The following is a 23,460-nucleotide window of genomic DNA, read 5'->3' on the forward strand; positions in this document are numbered from 1 at the left end:
CACTTGCTGTGATGAGCACTGGTTGTTTCATGGAAATGTTGAGTCACCATATTGTACACCTGAAACTAATATATTACACTGTGTTAACTAACTGAAATTTAAATAAAAACTTTTTAAAAAATCTACAGATTAATGCCCATTATGGATAGTGATTTTAAAAACCTCAACAAAATGCTAGTAAACTGAATTCTAAAGCATATTAGAAGCATTATACTTCAGGGTCCTGGGTGGCTCAGTTGGTTAAGCGCCTGCCTTCGGCTCAGGTCATGATACCAGGGTCCTGGGATCAAGCCCCATGTCAGGGATCCTGCTTTTCCCTCTTCCTCTGCCAACTCCCCCTGCTTGTGCTCTCTCTCTCTCTCTCTCAAATAAATAAATAAAACCTTTTTTAAAAAAATTTTAAAAATAAAAAATAAAATAAAAGCATTATACTTCATTTATCAAGTGAGATTTATTCCTGCAATACAAGGATGATTCAATATACAAAAAAAGTCAATGTTAAACACCAAAATAGCAGAATAAAGGGGGGAAAACACATGATCATATCAATTGATGCAGAAAAAAGCATATGAAAATTTCAATACATTTTAATGATAAAAACACTGAACTAACTAGAAGTAGAAGGAAAGTACTTCAGTATAATAAAGACCACCTATAAAAAACATAATGTAATACTCAATGGTGAAAAATTGAAACCTTTTCCTCTAATGACAAGGAGCAACACAAGGATGTAAGATTTTGTCACTTATTTAATGTAGTAGAAGTCCTAGTCTAGAGCAAGAGGCAAGTAAAAGAAATAATAGGCACCTAAATTGGAACAGAAAAAGTAAAATTATCTCTGTTTACAGTTTCCATGATTTCATATATATAGAAAACCCTGAGGATTTTACACGCATACACATACACACACATACAACTAATAAATTCAGCAAAGTTTCAGGATACAAAATTAACACATGAAAATCAATCGTATTTTTATACATTAGCAATGGAAAGTTCCAAAAAGAAATTAAGTAAACAATTTTATTTATCAATGTATCAAAAAGAAAAAATACTTATAAGTAAAATTAACCAGAGTAATAAAATTTGTAAAATGAAACCCACAAAATGTTGCCAAAGAAAATTAAAGAAAACACACCAAAAAATGGAAAGTTATCCCATGTTTATGGCTTGGAAGACAAACTATTAAGATGGCAATATCACCCAAAGTGATCTACAGCTCCAAAGCAAACCTTATCAAAATACCAATATGTGTCTACAGAAATAGAAAAATCCATCCTAAAATCTGTATGGAATCTCAGGGGCCTCAAATAGAAAAACTAACCTTGAAAATGGAGAACAAACTTGGAGGTCTCATACTTCCTGATTTCAAAACTTACCACAATAGCTACAGTATTCAAAACAATGTATATTGGCATGCTAGCATAAAGACAGATACATACACCAATAGAATAAAATAGAGACCCCAGAAGTAAATCCTTCCATCAATGTCTAATAATTTTTGATAAGGGTACCCATACCATTCAGTTGGAAAGGAAAGACTTTTCAACAATTGGTGTTAAGAAAACTGGATATAGACATGCAAAAGAATGAAGCTAAATGCTTACTTACATGATATCCTAAAATTAACACAGAATGGATTAGATACATAAATGTAACAGCTACAATTATAAAACTCTTTTTTAAAAATGATGGAGATTAAGGAGTGCACTTGTTTAGATGAGCACTGGGTGTTGCATGTAAATGTTGAATCACTAAATTGTACACCTGAAACTAATATTACTCTGTATGTTAACTAACTGGAATGTAAATAAAAACTTTAAAATCTTTTTTTATTTGTGTATAGTTGACACACAGTGTTATATTAGTTTCAGGTATACAACATAGTGATTCAACTAATCTATGCACTATGCTAAAAACTATAAAACTCTTAGAAGAAAATATAGGGGGAAAGTTTTTTGACATTGGATTTGGCAATTATTTCTTGGATATGATGCCAAAAATCACAGGCACAAAAGAAAATATAGATCAAAATTTTAAAAACATTTGTACATGAAAATCAACAGTGAAGTTAACTTTAATGGATATGGAGTTTCAGTTTGGAAAATTGAAAAAATTTCCAGGGATGGATGATGGTGATGTTTGTAAAGTAATGTGAATACACTTAATGACACTGAATTGTACACTTAAAAATGGTAAAAATGATTTTATGTCATGTATATTTTTTCACAATAAAAAAAATTTCAAGTATACACCAACAATCCATCAATATAAAAAAAAAATAATAATACGCCATGACCAAGTGGTATTTTTTCCAAAAATGCAAGGCTGGAAATTAATGTGTAATGGTACTGTATCAATAAACTGAAAGACAAAAAATATGATCATTCCAATAAACACAGAAGAGGACAGGAAAACCTAGCATTTAACTCTTGATTAAAAAAAAACTTAAAAAGTGGGTAACAGAAGTGGAACTTCCTTAACCTAATAAAGAGGATTATGAAAAACCATAACTAACATCATCTTTAATAATGAAAAACTCAATGCTCAACTCTTAAGATAGTGAACAAGTCAGAATATATGCTCTGAGTACTTACACTCAATATTGTACTGGAAGTACTAATCAGGAAAAATAGCCAAGAAGAAAAAACAAAAGGCATTTAGATTATAAATTAAGAAATTAAAATATATCCATTTCCTATGACATTTTCTGATATACAGAAATTCTGGGAATCCACTAAAAATATTTACTAGAACTAATAAAGAATTTTAGCAGGGTTGCAGGATAAAGGTTCAATACTCAAAATCAATTGATATCTATACACTAGTAATGAGCAATGAAATTTGAAAAAAATCCTATTTATAATAGCATCAAAAAGAATATCAAGAAATATATTTAACAAAAGTAGTATAGAGCTTGTATACTGATAGTTACAAAGCTATAAAACATTTAATTAAAATTAACTAAATAAGATACAAATATTGGAAAGACATCTCATGTTTATGGATTGGAAACAACATAGTTGATGTAACATTACACCTCAAATTGATGTACAAATTCAACACAAAATTACTATAAAATTCCACAGCTGACTTTTTTGCAGAAATTGACAAGTTGATTCTGAAATTCAAGAAATGCAAGAGACCTAGGATAGCCAAAATAATCTTAAAAGAAAAAAAAAGTTGGATTCCTTACATCCCTGATTTCTAAACTACAAAGCTATCATAATCAAGACAGTATGCTACTGACAGAAGCATATACATGTGTAGATCAATGGAGTAGAACTGATGGTCCAGAAATAAGCCTTTACTTTTGCAATTAAGTGATTTTTTCAGCAGAGATGCCAAGTCAATTAATGGGGGAATAATCATCTTTTCAACAGTGATGCTGGGGCAATTGGGTATCCACATGCTAAAGAATTAATTTGGAACCGTTTTTCACACCATATACAAAATTAACTCAAAATGGATTTTAAACCCAAATTTAAGAGGAAAACATATAAAACTCCCAGAAAAAAAGTGGGGGGGAGTAAATCAGGACCTTGGATTAAGCAATGCTTTCTTGTTTATAACACCAAAATCACAAGCAGACACATACAAAAATAGATAATTTGAACCTCATCAGAATTAAAACTTTGCATTTCAAAGGTGGCTATCAGGAAAGTGATGACATAATCTACACAATGAAATAAAAGATTTGCAAAACATGAATTTAACAATAAACTGAATACAGATTATATAAAGAACTATTACAACTCAATAATAAAAAAGACAACCCCATTAAAAGAAATAGCTGAAGGATGTAAATAGATCACTCTCCAAACAAGAAATACAATGGTCAATAAGCACATGAAAAGATGTTCATCACTAGTCTTCAGGTAAATGCAAATCAAAACCACAAGATACCACTTCACACTCATTAGGTCATCCACAGAATAACATGGATATCAATTCAACTAAAATTAATGTATGAGTTAATTTTTTAATTTGGTTCTTAAGTTTATATGGAAGAGAGCCATGTCAAGATGTATGAAGAAGATACAAAAGCCTAAGATGACTTATCTTTGAGATATTAAAATAATTATAAAGGGAGAGAAATTAAAATAGCATTAAGATTGGCCAGGTAGAGAAAAATGACTGAGAGCATGAGAAACATTCACACTTTTAGGTTTAAAAACAACCAACCAACACTTAATTTTTAGCAGATACTGCATTACAGTGCATTGAAGAGTATTAAGTTGGGGCAGTAAAGGTGATCACCAATATGTTATAATATTAAACTGTATATATGTCAAACAAAACACATACAATCACATACATCCTCTCCCTCCCTCCCCTAGCCTCAGGCAACTATTAATTTACTTTATGTCTTTATATATTTGCCTATTTTGTAAGCTAAATATGAATGGAATCAGAATCTGTGGTCTTTTGTGACTGGCTTTCTTAGCTTAACATAGGTTTTCAAAATTTATTCACATTTAGCAAAAATCATCACTTTATTTTTATTAACTAAATAATATTCTGCATTTTGTTCACTCATGCATCAGTTGATGGACATTTGGGTTGTTTCTACATTTTGGCTATAATGAATAATGGTATGATGAACATTTGTATTTAAGGTTTTGTGGGGACATGTTTTCAGTTCTCTTAGGTATATATACCAAGGGTTAAACTGCTATGTTCAACATTTTGAGGAACCTCCAAATTGCTTTCTAAAGCAGCTGTATCATTTTATGTCTAGCAATGCATGAGTTCAGATCTTGCCATATCCTCACAAAAATTGCTATTGTCTTTTAATTATGGCTATCCTAGTGAATGTGAACAAGTACCATGTTGTGGTCTTAATTTGCATTCCCTTAATGACTAATGATGTTGAGCATCTTTCATGTGATTTGCCATTTCTATGTCTTTTTTTTTTTTTCAGAAATGTCTACGCATTTTTTTTCCTTTTTGTTAAACCACATTGTCTTTTTATTGCTGAGTTGCATGTTTCTTATGTATTCTGTATATGTCCATTATTAAAAATATGGGTTTGCAAATATATTCTCCATTCCTTGAGCTATCTTTTTACTTTCTTGGTGATTTTCTTTGAAGAACAAAAGTTCTTTAAATTTTTGAAGTCCAGACGATTCTTTTTTCTTTTATGACCTGTGCTTTGGGTATCTTATCTAAGAAAACATTGCTTAATCCAAGGTCACTTAAGATTTATGCCTATGTTTTCCTCTAAAAGTTTTACAGTTTTAGCTCTTACATTTAGGTCTATAATACATTTTAAGTTAATTCTTGTGTTTGGTGTGAGGTAGGGGTTCAACTTCATTCTTTTGCCTGTGAATGTACACTTGTTCAAGCACATTTATTTGCACGTCATCCTTGCTCAGGGGTCATGCTAATCTTCTCTGTATCGTTCCAATTTTAGTACATGTGCTGCCAAAGCGAGCACCAAGCATATTTATTGAAAAGATTTAAAGGGTATTTTTGCTCATTACAGAATTCTGAGTGGGCAGTTACTTTCTTTTAGCCCTTAAGAAGTGTCTTCATTTTGTCATCTGGCTTCTATAATTGTTGACGAGAAATCTGACTCACACTTGTTTTTTAAAAGTTATTGTACCTTTTTCTCCCACTCTAGATGTTTTGTTTTCATCTTTTCATTTTTTTGTAGTAGTTTTGCTAGGATGTCTTTATGTGTTTTTTCTTTAAAGACATTCTTCTTGGGACGCCTGAGTGGCTCAGTCAGTTAAGCGGCTGCCTTCGGCTCAGGTCATGATCCTGAGGTACTGGGATCGAGTCCCCCATCGCGCTCCTTGCTATGCGAGAAGCCTGCTTTTCCCTCTGCCTGCTGCCCCCCACTTGTGCTTGCTCTCTGTCTTTCCCTCCCTCTCTCTCTGACAAATAAATAAACAAAATCTTTAGAAAAAAAAGACATTCTTCTTAAGATTCTTAGAGCATCTTGAATTTGTGGGATTAACTTTCATTTTGAAAAGTATTGGTTCTTATCTCTTTAAATATTGCTACTTTCCATTCTCTATTTTATCTTTTTAATGACTCTTTCCTGAGTTAGGCAGATTGAGTGAGGTAGTGATCACTGAAATCTAATCAGGCAATGAAATGGGCCAGGGCTGATATACAGTCTTGTTCCACATCTGCCTCATTATCTTGGGTGTGACCCTTGTAAACTACTAATTGATAGCCTTGTCAATATTTGTTTTCACTGTAAGTCTTCCTGAGATAAATTCTTGCTATTTAGAGAATCTCAGAACAGCTTCCTAGCCTCCTAACATAGGCACTTCAAAATGTAGTGAAATCTTTTAGAAGATTAAGGTTTTCTGGTGGCAAGCTTCTTCTACCATTTGGTCTTTGATTATCTTGTGACTACAGGGAAATTCATAATGCCTTTTTAATGTTTTTAACCTAATTAACCAAATTGCTGAGCAGCTTCAGAGCTCCAAAAATGCCTCATGGAAAAAATTTTCTATGGTTTTGACAGTCCCCTTAAATTTCAACTGCTAGATTTTTCTTTTTTTTCTAATAGAAGATCTCTGCCTAATCCAAGCCTGATCTTCAACTTCAAAATCTCCAAATGTCTCTAGGAAAAAAATTGGCTAACAGTGGTCCCCTAAAATATGCAAACTTTCTCTCCTGTCATAATTTAAACAATTAGCTGTTTTTGGTTTCATTATAGTCTAGTATCTTTTAAAATATCATCAATAAAATGTATCTTAATTTTTCCAGTTATTTTCTCACTACTTGCTGCATCCTTTCCCTAAATTTAATATTTAATACAGGTTTTATATTTAATGTAATTACTAAATATTTAAATGTAAATAAGCTGTCTTAGAATTTATTGTCCTAGTCTATGTCCTTTTTTAAACTTTGTTCTTGTCTTCTTTGGAATTAATCAAGTACTGTTATTGTTTTTGTTTTTCTCCTTTATGAGCTTGTAGTTTCAAATTATTTTATTATTATTTTTGTAGCTGTCTTAAATTATAAAATGAATACTTGACTTATGCCAATTTTTAATTTTGCTTTGTGCTACATTTTATTGGAATGATTGAGTTTTGTTTCAGGTTTGTTTTTTTTTCTTGGTGAAACTATTTTTTTCTCTTTTTATTCATCTAGGGATTAACATTTTTGACATATTAATAACTCCATTTCATACTATTCTTTAAATTTTAAAATATGTATATTTTAAGAGATATGTATCTTAGTCAAAAATGAATTTTGCTAATTTCTATGATGATTATTTCTTCTTGCTTAATTCTTCTAACTCCTGGTTTAGTCTCCCTTTTTTTGGACATCATTCACAACCAATTCTTACAGAAATAAATTTGGAAAGCAAATTATAGGAGTTCAAATGTGTGCTTTCGTATACTTTTTTTTTTTTTTTGGCATCTACCTATTTAACATTGGGTGAAATTTGCAATTCTACCTGCCAGCTTAAACAGAAGTTCTACCTTTCCAATGATCTAACCAATATGCTTATTTTTACATTTTAACCAGTATACCTTTAAAATCAAGATTTTCTTTTCCTTTCTCTTTCTCTTTCTTTCCCTTTCTCTATTTATCTCTATATATGTATAGATATAGACAGGTAGATGATGTAGATGAAAAGATAGAGATGATATAGATAAAAGATAGGTAAAGATAGATGATAGATGATAGAGAGAAAGAGAGATGATAGATATAGATAGATAGATAGATGATAGATAGATGATAGATGATAGATGATGATAGATGATAGATAGATGATAGATAGATCGATAGATAGATAGATAGATAGATGATAGATAGATAGATAGATAGATAGATAGATAGATAGATAGATAGATGATAGATAATAAAGAGATAGAGAGATGGAGAGATAGAGATATCTTTCTTCAAAATTTCCTTTGTGGTTCAAATCACCTAGTTCCTTGGGAGAGCACTTTACCATTATATAAGTTTATTTCCTTGTATCTTTGTGTTGCCTTTCTTGGAACCAGTAGTTATTGTATGTTTATTTTGGGAGTGGATAATCTCTTTGCAACACCTTTTTACACAGAAATTAGAGTAGGCATTTACCTGTTACCATTGAGAAAAGGTTGACCCACCTGGCTATTTACATGAGTATCCTGCATATTTTCTCTGTCAATTGTTCTTTCTTCTTCTGATATAGACATGACATGCTGCTGCCATTGCTGTTGTCTCCACCTTCTTCAGCAAATGATTCTGTGTATATTTTGTACCATGGTTTTCCTTTTTTTTTTCAACCTTGGTGCACATCATCTTTCAATGGTTTAATAGTTACTGGATCTTCATGACCCTTTTTTGGGATTTTCATAAGCTATCCTTGTAGTTCCTAGGTGTGAATGCGTGTATCTGGCCATGTGTATCTGCATGTGTGATTTAAATTGTACTCATATGCCAACTTTGGCCTTTAATGTTCATAGTCGTATGTATTTATTTTATATTTACTAAGAAAACTGTGGATATGGAGTGAGAGAAGGAAGTGTAACTTATGTTCAGTCTGCTTTCTTCTTCCTCAAATGAAGATCCCATGGACTTTGAATGTTTCCCTTTATTATTTTGTGGAAACAATTCATAACTTTAATTCCAGACAACTTATCTGATTTTTTTCTTACAGTATTCCTTATCTCTTTCTGTAATCCTTTAAAATATTTATACTAAAAATCACATTATTTTTTTAAATCACAATTATGTATCAATATCTATTTTTTAGTTTCCAGAAAAATACATATATGGGAAATCAAATTATAATAAATACCTTCACCAAATAAATCTGTACATTGCTTTATTCCACTTATACAACTTCCATTCAGACAGAGCCATTGATTCTCTCCACATGGATGCCCATTCTGAACAAAAACGTTATCTTGACATGTTGCAGATGATCCATTGCAATATTCAGGGAGATCACATTCATCAATGGGAGGCCTACATATTACTCCTTTTGCTGAATACTGATGGGATGAAGTAAATGACATTGAATAAAGCAGAATGTGAACATATAAATATTATAAAGAAGATGACTTTGTTCATGTAGGTAATGTAGAAAATTTAAGAAGGCTCTTACTTGACAATTTGTACAGCATACACCAGTATCACAAATTGAGCCAGCTTTTAGTGTACATGTGGCAGGATTGCAGCATGAGTTTGATCTAGCATCACAATCCTGAAAGGCAAATCAAATGCTCTGAAGTATCTTCCAATTTTTACTTGCATGAGGTAGATATTTTAATGATAACAGTATATTATATAATATACAGATAGATGCTTAATTCACATGGCAAACATAAAAAGTAAAGCCACTTATTCATTGACATAACAGATATTTATTAGTTACTACTCTATGCTGTACTGTATATCCCTAGTGTAGGTTTGATTATATTGGTAGGATTTTCTGAAACCCTGGAGTCCACCAAAGGCAAGACATCAAGTTCTCTGGTGCTTGTAGACAAAGAGATAGTTACATACAAGACATAAAGTAAACAGAAACTATGATTTATCAGTTTCATTATAGTGACTAATTCCTAATCAACTCTTATGAATCTATTGTGTTCTAATAAGTCTGTAACGTTTATAGGATGTCCAAAGTTTACTTTACTGTTAATCCTCTAAAGACAAAGAGCTAGAAAATAATATTTCTAAACGTGATGGAAATTATCACCTTTATATCACTTATCTATATCTTATTATGCCTTGGTTAATGCTATGATTCCATCCATGACCAGTGATTTTGTTTTTAAAAATTCAATTACTATGCTTAATAAAAGCAACAGATAAGAAAAGAGAAGGTTATAGAAACGATGCTTACACACAGACACACAGACACACAGACACACTTACTTTTTAAATTCCCCAGGATTTGGAATAGGGTTAATTGGACAAAATTCTCAGTAAATTACACAAAAATAAATCATGAATTTCACTAATTTTAATATGAATTATAGCATAATACTTACTAGGGTAAACTAAATTTGCAGTATTTTCCAGAACTATTCTGCCTAATCAATGTCATTGTTATTGCTATCTATATGGGATTCCAAAGAATAAAGTTATATCACAGGGACTGGCTCAATTATATGATAGTTAATAGAGCTAACATACACAACTGTGAATTTTTACTAGAAATTTTCAGAGTTTCCATTCAGATCCAAACAAGAAAGACAAATTGGTACTGAGAAATAATTTCTTAAAAACAAATCATCCAACTAGGTATCTAAAAGCTCACTTTCATATTGGGGAGGGTATACACGTGTGACTTTAGCTACTGCTGTAGGGAACACTAAAGCCCTTTCATGTCTTGATTTTCTCACATCCAAATGCCCATTATTAAGTCTCGGGATCTCTCTCCCTTATTGCATTCCCTCAACTCTTCCACCTCCCTCTAATCCAGCAGCTTTATCTAAGACTTTTGTGGGTTAGAAAATATGCTTTTATTGATTATGTATGGTCCAAATATCTTTTACTTAAATACTGACCTGTATTAAAATAGTCAAAGCCACAAATATACCTCATTTTCTTGTCGACTTGTGAGAACTTTATATATTTATTTTCCTGAATGCCAGCAGATCTTAGGTTTGGAAGAAATATGGGTGTACCTTATTTTATTGTGCTTCATTTCTTTGCACTTTGCAGATATTACATTTTGTACAAATTGAAGGTGGCAAGCCTACATTAAGCAAGTCTATCAGTGTCATTTTTCAAACAGTCTCTGTGTCACATTTTAGTAATTCTTGAAGTATTTCAAACTTTTTCATCTTATTCTATTTGTTTTGGTGATCTGTTTTCAGTGATTTTTGATGTTACTGTTGCAATTTTGGGGATTGTCATGAACCATGCCCATATAAGACAATAAACTTAATTGTGTATGCTCTGACTATTCCACTGATGAGTTGCTCCTCTCTCTCCCTCTTCTCAGGCCTCCTTATTCCCTAAGACACAACAACATTGAAATAAGGCCAATTAATAACCCTACAATGACCTCTAAGTATTCAAGTTAAAGGAAGAGTCCCATGTTTCTCACTTTAAGTCAAAAGCTAGAAATTATTAAACTTAATGAGGAAGGTATGTTGAAAGCTGAGATAGACCAAAAGCCAGGACGCTTACACCAAAAAGTTAGCCAAGTTTTGAATGCAAAGGAAAAGTTCTTGAAGGAAATTAAAAATACTGCTCAGTGACACCTGAATGATAAGAAAGCAAAATGGCCTTATTGCTGATGTGGAGAAAGTTTTAGTGGTCTGGATAGAAGATCAAACCAACCATAACATTCCCTTAAGCCAAAGCCTCATCCAGAGCAAAGCCCTAATTCTTTTCAATTCTATGAAGGTTGAGAGAGGTGAGGAGGCTGCAGAAGACCCTGAAGCTGGCAGAGGCTGGTTCATGAGGCTTAAAGAAAGAAGCTATATCCACCACATAAGAAAGCAAAGTTAAGTAACAAGTGCTGATGTAGAAGCTGTACAAGTTATCTAGAAGATTGACTAAGATAATTAATGAAGGTGACTACACTAAACAATAGGTTTCCAATGTAGATAAAACACCCTTCCATTGAAAGATGTCACCTAGGACTTTCATAGGTAGGGCGGAGAAGGTAATGTTTGGCTTCAAAGTTTTAAAGGACAGGCTGACTCTCTTGTTGGGGGTTAATGCAGTTGGTCACTTTTAGCTGAAGTTAATACCAATTTAGCATTTCAAAACTTCTAGGGCCCTTAAAAATTATGCTAAATCTATTCTGCCTGTGCCCTATAAATGCAAAGTCTAGATGACAGCACATATGTTTACAACAAAGTTTAGTTAATATTTTTTTTAATTTTTATTGTTATGTTAATCACCATACATTACATCATTAGTTTTTGATGTAGTGTTCCATGATTCATGGTTTGTGTATAACACCAAGTGCCCATGCAATAAACGCCCTCTTTAATACCCATCACCAGGCTAACCCATCCTCCCACCCCCCTCCCCTCTAGAACCCTCAGTTTGTTTTTCAGAGTCCATCGTCTCTCATGGCTCATCTCCCCCTCTGATTTCTCCCTTCATTCTTCCCCTCCTCCTATCTTCTTCTTTTTTTTTTTTAACATATAATGTATTATTTGTTTCAGAGGTACAGATCTGTGATTCAACAGTCTTGCACAATTCACAGCACTCACCATGGCACATACCCTCCCCAATGTCTATCACCCAGCCACCCCATCCCTCCCACCCTCCACCACTCCAGCAACCCTCAGTTTGTTTCCTGAGATTAAGACTTCCTCATATCAGTGAGGTCATATGATACATGTCTTTCTCTGATTGACTTATTTCACTCAGCATAATACCTTCCAGTTCCATCCACGTCATTGCAAATGGCAAGATCTCATTCCTTTCAATGGCTGCATAATATTCCATTGTTTATATATATACCACATCTTCTTTATCCATTAATCTGCCAATGGGCATCTTGGTTCTTTCCACAGTTTGGCTATTGTGGGCATTGTTGCTATAAACATCGGGGTGCACGTACCCCTTCGGATCCCTACATTTGTATCTTTGGTGTAAATAACCAGTAGTGCAGTTGCTGGATCATATGGTAGCTCTATTTTCAACTTTTTGAGGAACCTCCATACTGTTTTCCAGAGTAGTTGAACCAGCTTGCATTTCCCACCAACAGTGTAGGAGGGTTCCCCTTTCTCCACATCTCCGCCCACATCTGTTGTTTCCTGACTTGTTAATTTTAGCCATTCTGACTGGTGTGAGGTGGTATCTCATTGAGGTTTTGATTTGGGTTTCCCTGATGCTGAGCGATGTTGAGCACTTTTTCATGTGTCTATTGGCCATTTGGATGTCTTCTTTGGAAACATGTCTGTTCATGTCTTCTGCCCGTTTCTTGATTGGATCATTTGTTCTTTGGGTGTTGAGTTTCATAAGTTCTTTATAGATTTTGGATACTAGCCCTTTATCTGATATGTCATTTGCAAATATCTTCTCCCATTCTGTTGGTTGTCTTTTGGTTTTCTTGACTGTTTCCTTTGCTTTGCAAAAGCTTTTTATCTTGATGAAGTCCCAATAGTTCATTTTTGCCCTTGCTTCCCTTGCCTTTGACGATGTTTCTAGGAAGAAGTTGCTTCGGCTGAGGTCAAAGAGGTTGCTGCCTGTGATCTTCTTTAGGATGTTGATGGACTCCTGTCTCACATTGAGGTCTTTCAACCATTTGGAGTCTATTTTTGTGTGTGGTGTAAGGAAATGGTCCAGTTTCATTCTTCTGCATGTGGCTGTCCAATTTTCCCAACACCATTTGTTGAAGAGACTGTCTTTTTTCCGTTGGACATTCTTTCCTGCTTTGTCAAAGATTAGTTGACCATAGAGTTGAGAGTCCATTTGTGGGTTCTCTCTTCTGTTCCATTGATCTATGTGTCTGTTTTTGTGCCAGTACCATGTTGTCTTGATGATGACAGCTTTGTAATAGAGCTGGAAGTCCGGATTTGTGATGCCGCCAGCTTTGCCTTTCTTTTTCAATATTCCTCTGGCTATGCAGGGTCTTTTCTGGTTCCATACAAATTTTAGGATTATTTGTTCCATTTCTTTGAAAAAAGTGGATGGTATTTTGATGGGGATTGCATTGAATGTGTAGATTGCTCTAGGTAGCATTGACCTGTTCACAATATTTGTTCTTCCAATCCACGAGCATGGAACGGTTTTCCATTTCTTTGTGTCTTCCTCAATTTCTTTCATGAGTATTTTATAGTTTTCCGAGTACAGATCCTTTGCCTCTTTGATTAGATTAGCAATGCCCACAATAGCCATACTATGGAAAGGGCCTAGATGTCCATTGACAGATGAATAGATAAATAAGATGTGGTATATATATAAAATGAAGTATTATGCAGCCATCAAAAAATGAAATCTTGCCATCTGCAATGATGTGGATGGAACTAGAGGGTATTTTGCTAAGCGAAATAAGTCAAACAGAGAAAGACAAGTATCATATGATCTCACTGATATGAGGAATTTGAGCAACAAGACAGGATTATAGGGGAAGGGAGGAAAAAATGAAAATGAAACAAGACAAAAGCAGAGAGGGAGACAAACCATAAGAGCCTCTTAATCTCAGGAAACAAACTGAGGGTTGCTGGAGTGGAGGCAGGTGGGATTGATAGGGTGGCTGGGTGATGGACATTGGGGAGGGTATGTGCTACGGTGAGTGCTATGAATTTGTATAAGACAAGACTGATGAATCACAGACTTGTACCCCTGAAACAAATAATACATTATATGTTAATAAAAAATAATAAAAAAGAATATTACATAAATTTAGTTGATTAAACAGCAGCAGGGTTTGAGAGGATTGACTCCAATTTGAAAGAAGTTCTACTGTGAGTAAAACATCATCAAACACCATCACATGCTTACAGAGCAACTGTTCTTGAAAGAGTCAAATCAATGAAGGAAACTTCATTGTTGTCTTATTTTAGAAACTGCCACAGCCACCTCAACCTTCAACAATCACCAGCCTGATCAGTCAGCAGCCATCAGCATTAAAGCAAGATTATGACCTGTTGAAAGCTCATATGATCATTAGCACTTTTTTAGGAAAAAGAAAGAAAGAAAGAAAATGTATCAGCAAGTGTATTTACCAAAAAAAATATATATTTTTTTAATTAAGATATGAACCTTGTTTTTTAGACATAATTCTATTTCACACTTACTTGACTATAGGATAGTATAAATATATAACTTTTATATGCACCAGGAGACCAAAATTTATTGTGATAATCGCTTTAATGTGGTGGCCAGGAACCAAACCCACAATATCTCTGAGGTATGCCTTTATTCAGGAAGAACACTCTCAAGGGGGAAAGTAAAACCTAGGATGACTCAGAGAATTAATGATCTTGAAAATCACCTGTTTGGATAATCTACAAACCACTAAATCCATATACTGATATATAAGTGCACTCATCAGCTTATTATAATATAAAATGAGTTTGATGTATTAGGGAAAATGGCAGCATTATACTATAAAAATTTGTTTATGATTTTTTATGTAATTCTGCTATATATTCTTCCAAATTAGTACTAACCTCTGCACTTCCACAGTCACACTGTTCTCCTTGTTCCACTTGTCCATTACCACAAACCGCAGCTTTGTATGATGGATCTAAGTGTGGCTGATTTTGAAGACATTGGGACTTTGGATTTGAAATAAAATGTGCAAAATCCTCCATGCTGCAGTTACTAAAGATCTTCACACCACTGGAATGACTAAACACATATCAAACTTCAAATTTTTATGTAAGTATTGCTTCATAAATCGCCTAGACTGGGAATAAAGCTATTTAATAGGATTCCACAAGAGTCAAATGCTCAATTTTGTTAGTGTCAAACCTTCATTTTCTGTACAAAGGAAATCAACTGTGCAAGAACTTATATTAGATATTTTAGTTTGAATTAATAAAATTTTATTGTTTCTTATATTACACTCACTCATGACATTATTTTCTCTTACAGCTCCTACCTCACAAAGTACTCCATCTGTTTCATTTGTTGCTTCTTTTTCTTTTCATGACTCTTAGATATTATAATAGCCTGTATTAACAAAAGAGATTGGGCTTTTTGCTTCTTTTATCTATATTTATTCATAGGTAATCTTATTCAGTACTGCATTTTGAATAACACCTATACCTGACAGCTCAGATAGCTGTTTCTCTAACTTAAATATATTGTCTAAACTCGAGTCCAGTAACCAATTCTTTATTCAAACAGAGATAACATTTCTAAGCACACATCTAAAATACTACTCTTTTAAATTTACTACTCTTTATTATTTATTTATTTATTTATTTATTTATTTATTTATTATTTATTTATTTTAAATTACTACTCTTTATTCTTTTAGTGACATTTTTCTTTAAAATGTTTATTAACAACTGAAATGTTATTTATTTGCTCATATCTTCTCTTAAGAGTTTTTTAGCTCCGGGAGAAAAGGCATTCCAATCCCTTTCTTCTCTAGCACAGAGTACAGATCTCAATGATTTTTTATTTTTAAATAAATGAGTCTATGTGGAAACCATCTGTTGTAAATAGTACAGTCTTTGGTTTCTGTCACATTATGACTTTTGTTATTCTGAATAGTATTAACATGTAAAAAGATTATATTCATAAAGTTTATAATTTGATGAAGGATATAGGTAATGTGAAGTTGTTGGATTTTAAGGCAATAGACTCAAATCATAGTTCTTTGGGTTTGGACAGGGAAATGTTATTTACATGAGGTTCATGAACAAATTGGGGATTTTTTAATGAATTACCAATTTTTTTGGAGGTCATATCCTGGTTTAAACATACTCCAGTTATAATAACCACAAATAATGGATTTATTGTTACATTGCAAATAATTCAGATGATTTCTATCTAAATACCCAAAACCAAAAGATGAAAAAGTGATACAGCATTATATTATTTAAAACTAGGTAATGCAAGATATGTTTATTATGTGTAATTGGTTTATAAGGGATACACTTCCTAGTAGTAAAATTAATGTTGTCATTAAAAAAAGTATCAATCATAATTATATCCAACTAAAGAATTTCTTTGCAGCTTGAATCTTTACAAACATTTGTTGGACATTCCCATTCTCCATTCTCTCATTTTTCCTTGATAATAGAACTTCTGATTTTCAGTTGAATACAGGACTTGTACAATCATTACATTTCTTGGCCTTTTGTAAAGTTAGGCATATGGGGCTCCTGGGTGGCTCAGATGGTTAAGTGTCTGCCTTCGGCTCAGGTCATGATCCCAGGGTCCTGGGATCGAGTCCCACATCGGGCTCCCTGCTAGGCGGGGAGCCTGCTTCTCCCTCTGCCTCTGCCTCTCTCTCTCTCTCTCTGACTTTCATGAATAAATAAATAAAACATTAAAAAAAAGAAATTATAAAGTTAGGCGTATACATGTATAAAGGTCAGATAAGTGGTCTAAAACAAAACCATATGTTTAAATTCTAGAAAATAATGTTGACAGCCATGTTTTCATTCTATTGGTGACTCTAATTTTGGTTAAATGTTATAATTAAAGCTTCCATCATGAGCTATGAGATGATCTTGGATAAGAAAGCCACTGTGTAGAAATTAATGTGGAATTATACAGTGAAATGCCATGCAATTAATAGAATGCTAATTCCTCAATTAAAATAAACTTTTCTTTAAGCCATTATTACTTTAGGATTTCTGTAACTTGGACTCAAATCTAAATACAAATGCCATCCCAATAAATACAGATCTCAATCAGGATGTTGCTGTTTTAATCACATTTCACCCATTTTCTCACCACTCACTACAAAATTGTGAAGCATTGACAGCAGGAGGCAGTGTTCTCATTACAGTGAGGTATAGAATACTAGAATAGATCATCTTTTGCTTAATCCATAAACAAAACATGTGTCCAATATCTGTATTTTTTTAGAAGAAGCAACACTCAGAAATAAGATGAATAAAACCTGTGTTCAAATATACCTCTGGAGAAGTTATTAGAGCATTTCAATTACTAACTGAAAAAAAAATACAACACTTCAACACATACTCTCTCTGTGAAGTTTGTACAGCATGGAGATAATCAGGCAAAAATGGGAAACAAAAGGATAAAAACAATTACTATTATTAAATAAGTCACAATGAACTTCAAGATATGTACATCTAAAACAATAAATATCAAATCAGAAATTAATAACAAAAAGGCATCTAGGTGATCCACAAATATTTGAAAATCAATTGACATACCTCTAAACCAACCCACTAGACAAAAAAAAGAATCACAAAGAAAATGAAAATATTTTAACCAAATAAAAAATAAATACAAAATATCAAAATGTATGGTATATAATTGAAGCTGTGGTTAGAGGGAAATGTATAGCTTTAAAGGGCTTACACAAAAAGAAAAAAGGTTTAAAATTAAATATTTGCATTTTCACATTAAAAATCTAGGGGAAAAAATAGTTTACCCCAAACTATACATAAAATTAAGAAAATAAACTGGACAAGTGATGAGAGCTAATGAAATTAAAATACAGTCTTTAAAAAAATCAATTGATTTGATAAAAACCCAAGTTGGAATGATTAAGAAAAAAAAAGAGAAGGGGCACTGGGTGGCTCAGTCGTTAAGTGTCTGCCTTTGGCTCAGGTCATGATCCCAGTGTCCTGGGATTGAGCCCCACATCGGGCTCCCTGCTCCGTGGGAAGCCTGCTTCTCCTCTCCCACTCCCCCTGTTTGTGTTTCTGCTCTTTCTATCTCTCGTTCTGTGTCAAAAAATTTTTTTAAAAATCTTTAAAAAAAAAAAAGAGAAAACACAAATTATATCAGAGATAAAAGAAGTAATATCACTAGAGATTCCAGTGACTTTTAAAGAAAAATAAATGGAATTTAGGCTTGGGAAGATGGCAGAGTGGGAGGACCCTAAGCTTACCTCATCCCATGTTTACAACAAGACATCACTCTCATCCCATTAATAAACCAGAGAGTGATCCAAAGACTGGCCGAATAAACCCCATAACTAAATGTAGAGAAGAAGCTACATCAGAGAGATTAGGAAGGGCAGAAATGGTGGTCAGGAGCTGCCCACAGGAAAAGGGACGCAGCCAGCTCTGAGAAGGGAAAGCACCAGGGGGCCCACATGCGGGGTGAAGGGGGGGGTGAATCCCCATAACATCTGCTTTGAAGAGAGGCTGAATTCCATGAGTTTGTATAACCAGCAGAACTTGGAGCCTGGAACTTCAAAAGTCAGCTGACTCAGCACTGGGTGAGCAAGGAAGGTGAGTAATAGATGGGTCCTCAACCTTAAAGAGATAGCAGCTCTCAGAGAGACAACATAGAAGTGACTGTTTGCAGAACAGAGAGGCAAATGAGAGGGAAATCAGTTTATACTAATTTCAGAGTGTGATGGGGGACTTCTCCAGCAACAAAGGATTTGGCAGTTGCCATTTTCCTCTCTTGCAATCTAGCATAAACACAGAGGCACCTGTGGGAGATGGCACGGCACTGATACATGCTACCTAACTTGCTAGCAGTGTTCCCTGTTCACAAATTCTTCTGAGGAACCACACAGTCCAAGCCTGCTGGCCTCAGCCCTGGGCTCAGTGCAAGTTTTGTTAACTCCACACATGCCCCATGCAGCTGCCTCAAGAATAGAGTCACACAAACACATGCCATGCTGGGTGGCCACCACACTATAAGGGACCTGGCCTATGACTAGCAGCTCAGTGCAAATTTTGCTAACACCATTGCCCCACCCTTGAGACCTCTTGCAGTCACATCCCCTCAGAGCCAGCCTGCCTGGGTCCCATTAACACCACAGAGAGCAAGCACAGCCCACAACAGGCAGAGCCAGTGCAGACATCTGGACTGAAAGAAAAAGCAACTCAAACACAACAGCATGATGCAAGCAACACACATAAGAGACTCCCTTGAAGTGCCAGGTTCTGGTGATCAGGGGACCCTGCACTGCAGGGCACTATAGGACTTCTTCTTCATAAAGCCACTACTTTCAAGAGAAGAAGATGTAACTGACTTTCCTAACATACAGAAATAGACACAGAGAGGTAGAAAAATGAGGAGACAGAGAGATATGTCCCAAATGAAAGACATGACAAAATCATAGCAGGAGATCTAAGTGAAACAGAAATAAATAATATGTCTGATAGAGAATTTAAAATAATGATCATACAAGGACACACTGGACTTCAGAAAAAAGTGGAGGATATTATTAAGAGCCTTGACAAAGAGATATAAAATATCAAAGATGAAGAAGTTAATAAATGAAGTTAAAAATACAATAGATGGAATAAACAGAAGACTACAGGAAGCAGAGGAATGTATCAGTGACCTGGAGTACAGAGTAATGGAAAACAAGCAAGCTGAACATGTGAGAGACAAATACTGCATAATGAGAATAGACTCAGAGAACTCAAAGACTCCATCAAGCATGATAACATTTATACTATAGGGACCAAAGAAGGAGAAAAGAGAGAAAGGGGAGGGGGGCGCAGAAAATGTATTTGAAGAAGTAATAGCTGAAAACTTCACAAATCTGGGGAGGGAAACAGAGACCCAGATTCAGAAAGCAAAGAGTTCCAAAAGAGTCCACACCAAGACACACACTAATTGAAATGGTAAATTAAAAAAAAATAGTGATAAATAATTGTAAAGGTGGCAAGAGAAAAGAAGACGGTTACATGCAAAGGACACTTCATAAGGCTATCAGGCTTATTTTTCAGCAGAAACTTTGCACACCAGAAGAGAATGGCACAATATATTCAACATGCTGAAAGGGAAAAATCAGCAGCCAAGAATATTCTATCGGGCAAGGCTATCATTCAGAATAGAAGGAGAGATAAAGTCGGGGAGAAAAAAAGATGGTGGGGGAGTAGGGGATCCTATTCCAACTACTCCCCTGAATTGAGCTGGACCAGACCACTCTGAACACCCACAAAATCAGCCTGAAATGTAAGAAGATAGATTTGGATCTCTACAAACAGAATATCACAGGTGGTTGGTTTCAAGGTATGAAGCGGGGAGCCCTGATTCCATGGGCAGATGTTGGAAGATAAATGGAAAGGGGAGGGAGACTTCAGGATCCTGCACCACTGGTGAGCAAAAGCCTCCCACGCTGGGGACAGGGCACAGACTTGCAGACTGGTAGAGACAGGGAAAGAACTTTAGGACAGCCCCCCCCACACTGAAACCCAGAGCTGCATGGCCGCAGGTGTAAACTGAGGGCGGCTAGTGGTTTTAGAAGCACAAAGGGCAAAGATGTGCCCCGACCTGGAGGCTAGGACAGGGAGCGCTGCTGAGGGGCGCACAACTGAGGACACTGCAGTTTATAGCAACACAGACAGAAATGGAGATAGTGTGACCTGGAGAGCTCACTGAAGAACAGACTGTGATCTCTCTGTTCTGAGGCAGAGGGTTGGAAAGTCTCTTCTGTTCTGACTCTCAGAAGAGATACAGAAAGCCACCAGGGAAACCCGCCAGAGAACAATAGCCCACCCAAAAAGGGTTTTCACTGACCACCCCCTCAGGGGGCAGGGCAACTCTGTCCAAACAGGGTCACCTGAGTAACAGCATGGCAGGCCCCTCCCCCAGAAGACAGGCTGAGAGAACAAGAGGCTGACAACCTTAACGTCCCTATAAAACAGGTGTATCTTCCTTGGGTTGTGGTCAATAACTTGGACTCTGTACATTCCCTGAAACACTCCTCTTAGAATGACTAAGAAGAGGAACCCCCAAAATAGGAAAGACTCAGACACTGTGACTTCTGCCACAGATTTACAAATGGATACAGATATAACCAAGATGTCAGAAATGGACTTCAGGGTAACAGTTATGAAGATGATAGCTAGAATGGAGAAATCAATTAATGGCAACATAGAGTCTCTAAGGGCAGAAATGAAAGCTGAACTGTCAGAACTTAAAAATGCTATCAATGAGATCCAAAGCTGGGGGCATCACATTGCCCGATTTCAAGCTATATTACAAAGCAGTGATCACCAAGGCAGCATGTTACTGGCACAAAAACAGACATATAGATCAATGGAACAGAATAGAGAGCCCAGATATGGACCCTCAACTCTATGGTCAAATAATCTTTGACAAAGCAGGAAAAATATGCAATGGAAAAAAGACAATCTTTTCAATAAATGGTGCTGGGAAAATTGGACAGCCACATGCAGAAGAATGAAACTCGACCATTCTCTAACACCATACACAAAGATAAACTCAAAATGGATGAAAGACCTCAATGTGAGACAGGAATCCATCAAAATCCTAGAGGAGAACATAGGCAGTAACCTCTTTGACATCGACCACCGTAACTTCTTTCAAGATACATCTCCAAAGGCAGGTGAAACAAAAGTGAAAATGAACTTTTGGGACTTCATCAAGATAAAAAGCTTCTGTATAGCAAAGGAAACAGTAACAAAACAAAGAGGTAACCCACAGAATGGGAGAAGGTATTTGCAAATGACACTACAGACAAAGAACTGATATCCAAGATCTATAAAGAACTTCTCAAACTCAACACCCAAAAAACAAATAAGTCAAAAAATGGGCAGAAGACATGAACAGACACATCTCCAAAGAAGACATACAAATGGCTAACAGACACATGAGAAAATGTTCATCATCATTAACCATCAGAGAAATTCAAATCAAAACCACACTGAGATACCACCTTACACCAGTTAGAATGGCAAAAATGGACAAGGCAAGAAACAACAAATGTTGGAGAGGTTGTGGAGAAAGGGGAACCCTCTTACACTGTTGGTGGGAATGCAAGTTGGTAGAGCCACTTTGGAAAACAGTGGGGAGGTGCCTCAAAAAATTAAAAATAGAGGTACCCTATGACCCAGCAATTGCACTCCTGGGTATTTACCCCAAAGACACAAATGTAGTGAAAAGAAGGTCCATAAGCACTGCAATGTCCACAATAGCCAAACTGTGGAAAGAGCCGAGATGCCCTTCAACAGACGAGTGGATAAAGAAGATGTGGTCCATATATACAATGGAATATTACTCAGCCATCAGAAAGGATGAATACCCAACTTTTACATCAACATGGATGGGACTGGAGGAGATTATGCTAAGTGAAATAAGTCAAGCAGAGAAAGTCAATTAGCATATGGTTTCACTTATCTGTGGAACATAAGGAATAGCATGGAGGACATTAGAAGGAAGGGAAAAATGAAAGGGGGGGGAATCGGAGGAAAAGATGAACCATGAGAGACTGTGAACTCTGAGAAACAAACTGAGGGTTTTAGAGGAGAGGGCGTAGGGGGATGGGTTAGCCCGGTGATGGGTATTAAGGAAGGCACATATTGCATGGAGCACTGGGTGTTATATGAAAACAATGAATCATGGGGGCGCCTGGGTGGCTCAGTCGGTTAAGCAGCTGCCTTCGGCTCAGGTCATGATCCCAGGGTCCTGGGATTGAGTCCCGCATTGGGCTCCCTGCTCTGCGGGGAGCCTGCTTCTCCCTCTCCCTCTGCCTGCTTCTCTGCCTACTTGTGTTCTCTCTCTATCTCTCTGTCAAATAAATAAATAAAATCTTTAAAAAAAAAAGAAAACAATGAATCATGGAACACTACATCAAAACTAATGATGTACTGTATGATGACTAACATAATGTAATAAAATAAAATATTTTTTTTTAAAAAAGGAAGGAAAGATAAAGCATTTGCCAGACAAACAAAAGTTAAAAGAATTAATGACCACTAAACCAGCCCTACAAGAAATTGGAAAGGAGACTGTGAGTGGAGAACAAAAATCATAAGTAAAAGTAAGAAAATAGGAAGAACAAAAGCCAAAAAAAAAAATGAATTATATCTGTAAAGATCAGTCAAGAGAAGCAGAAAGTAAAAAGATGTGAAGTATGACATCAAATACCTAAACATGGAAGGGAGAGGAGTAAGAATGAGTTAAAAATTAGGTGACTATCGA

At 35.2% G+C, this 23,460-nt stretch overlaps 1 protein-coding gene and 1 non-coding gene across 2 annotated transcripts in view; both read right to left on the reverse strand.

Moving 5' to 3' along the window:
* Positions 1-23,460, reverse strand: part of ADAM2 (ADAM metallopeptidase domain 2) — a 166,026-nt gene that overhangs the window by 57,721 nt on the left and 84,845 nt on the right. The window contains exons 12-14 of the mRNA XM_064583829.1: positions 15,057-15,237; positions 9,071-9,169; positions 8,762-8,957 (exon numbers count right to left, since the gene is read on the reverse strand). Of these exons, the coding sequence (XP_064439899.1) occupies positions 8,762-8,957; positions 9,071-9,169; positions 15,057-15,237 (476 nt within the window). The remainder of the gene's footprint in view (positions 1-8,761; positions 8,958-9,070; positions 9,170-15,056; positions 15,238-23,460) is intronic.
* On the reverse strand, positions 5,334-5,440 carry LOC123849091 (U6 spliceosomal RNA). Its single transcript, XR_006791934.1, has one exon. It is a non-coding gene; the product is annotated as a U6 spliceosomal RNA (small nuclear RNA).

This window comes from Mirounga angustirostris, unplaced genomic scaffold (genome assembly GCF_029215605.1).
Source record: "Mirounga angustirostris isolate CCGP_5_RB_7025 unplaced genomic scaffold, mMirAng1.0.hap1 SCAF_2, whole genome shotgun sequence".
Taxonomy (NCBI): domain Eukaryota; kingdom Metazoa; phylum Chordata; class Mammalia; order Carnivora; family Phocidae; genus Mirounga; species Mirounga angustirostris.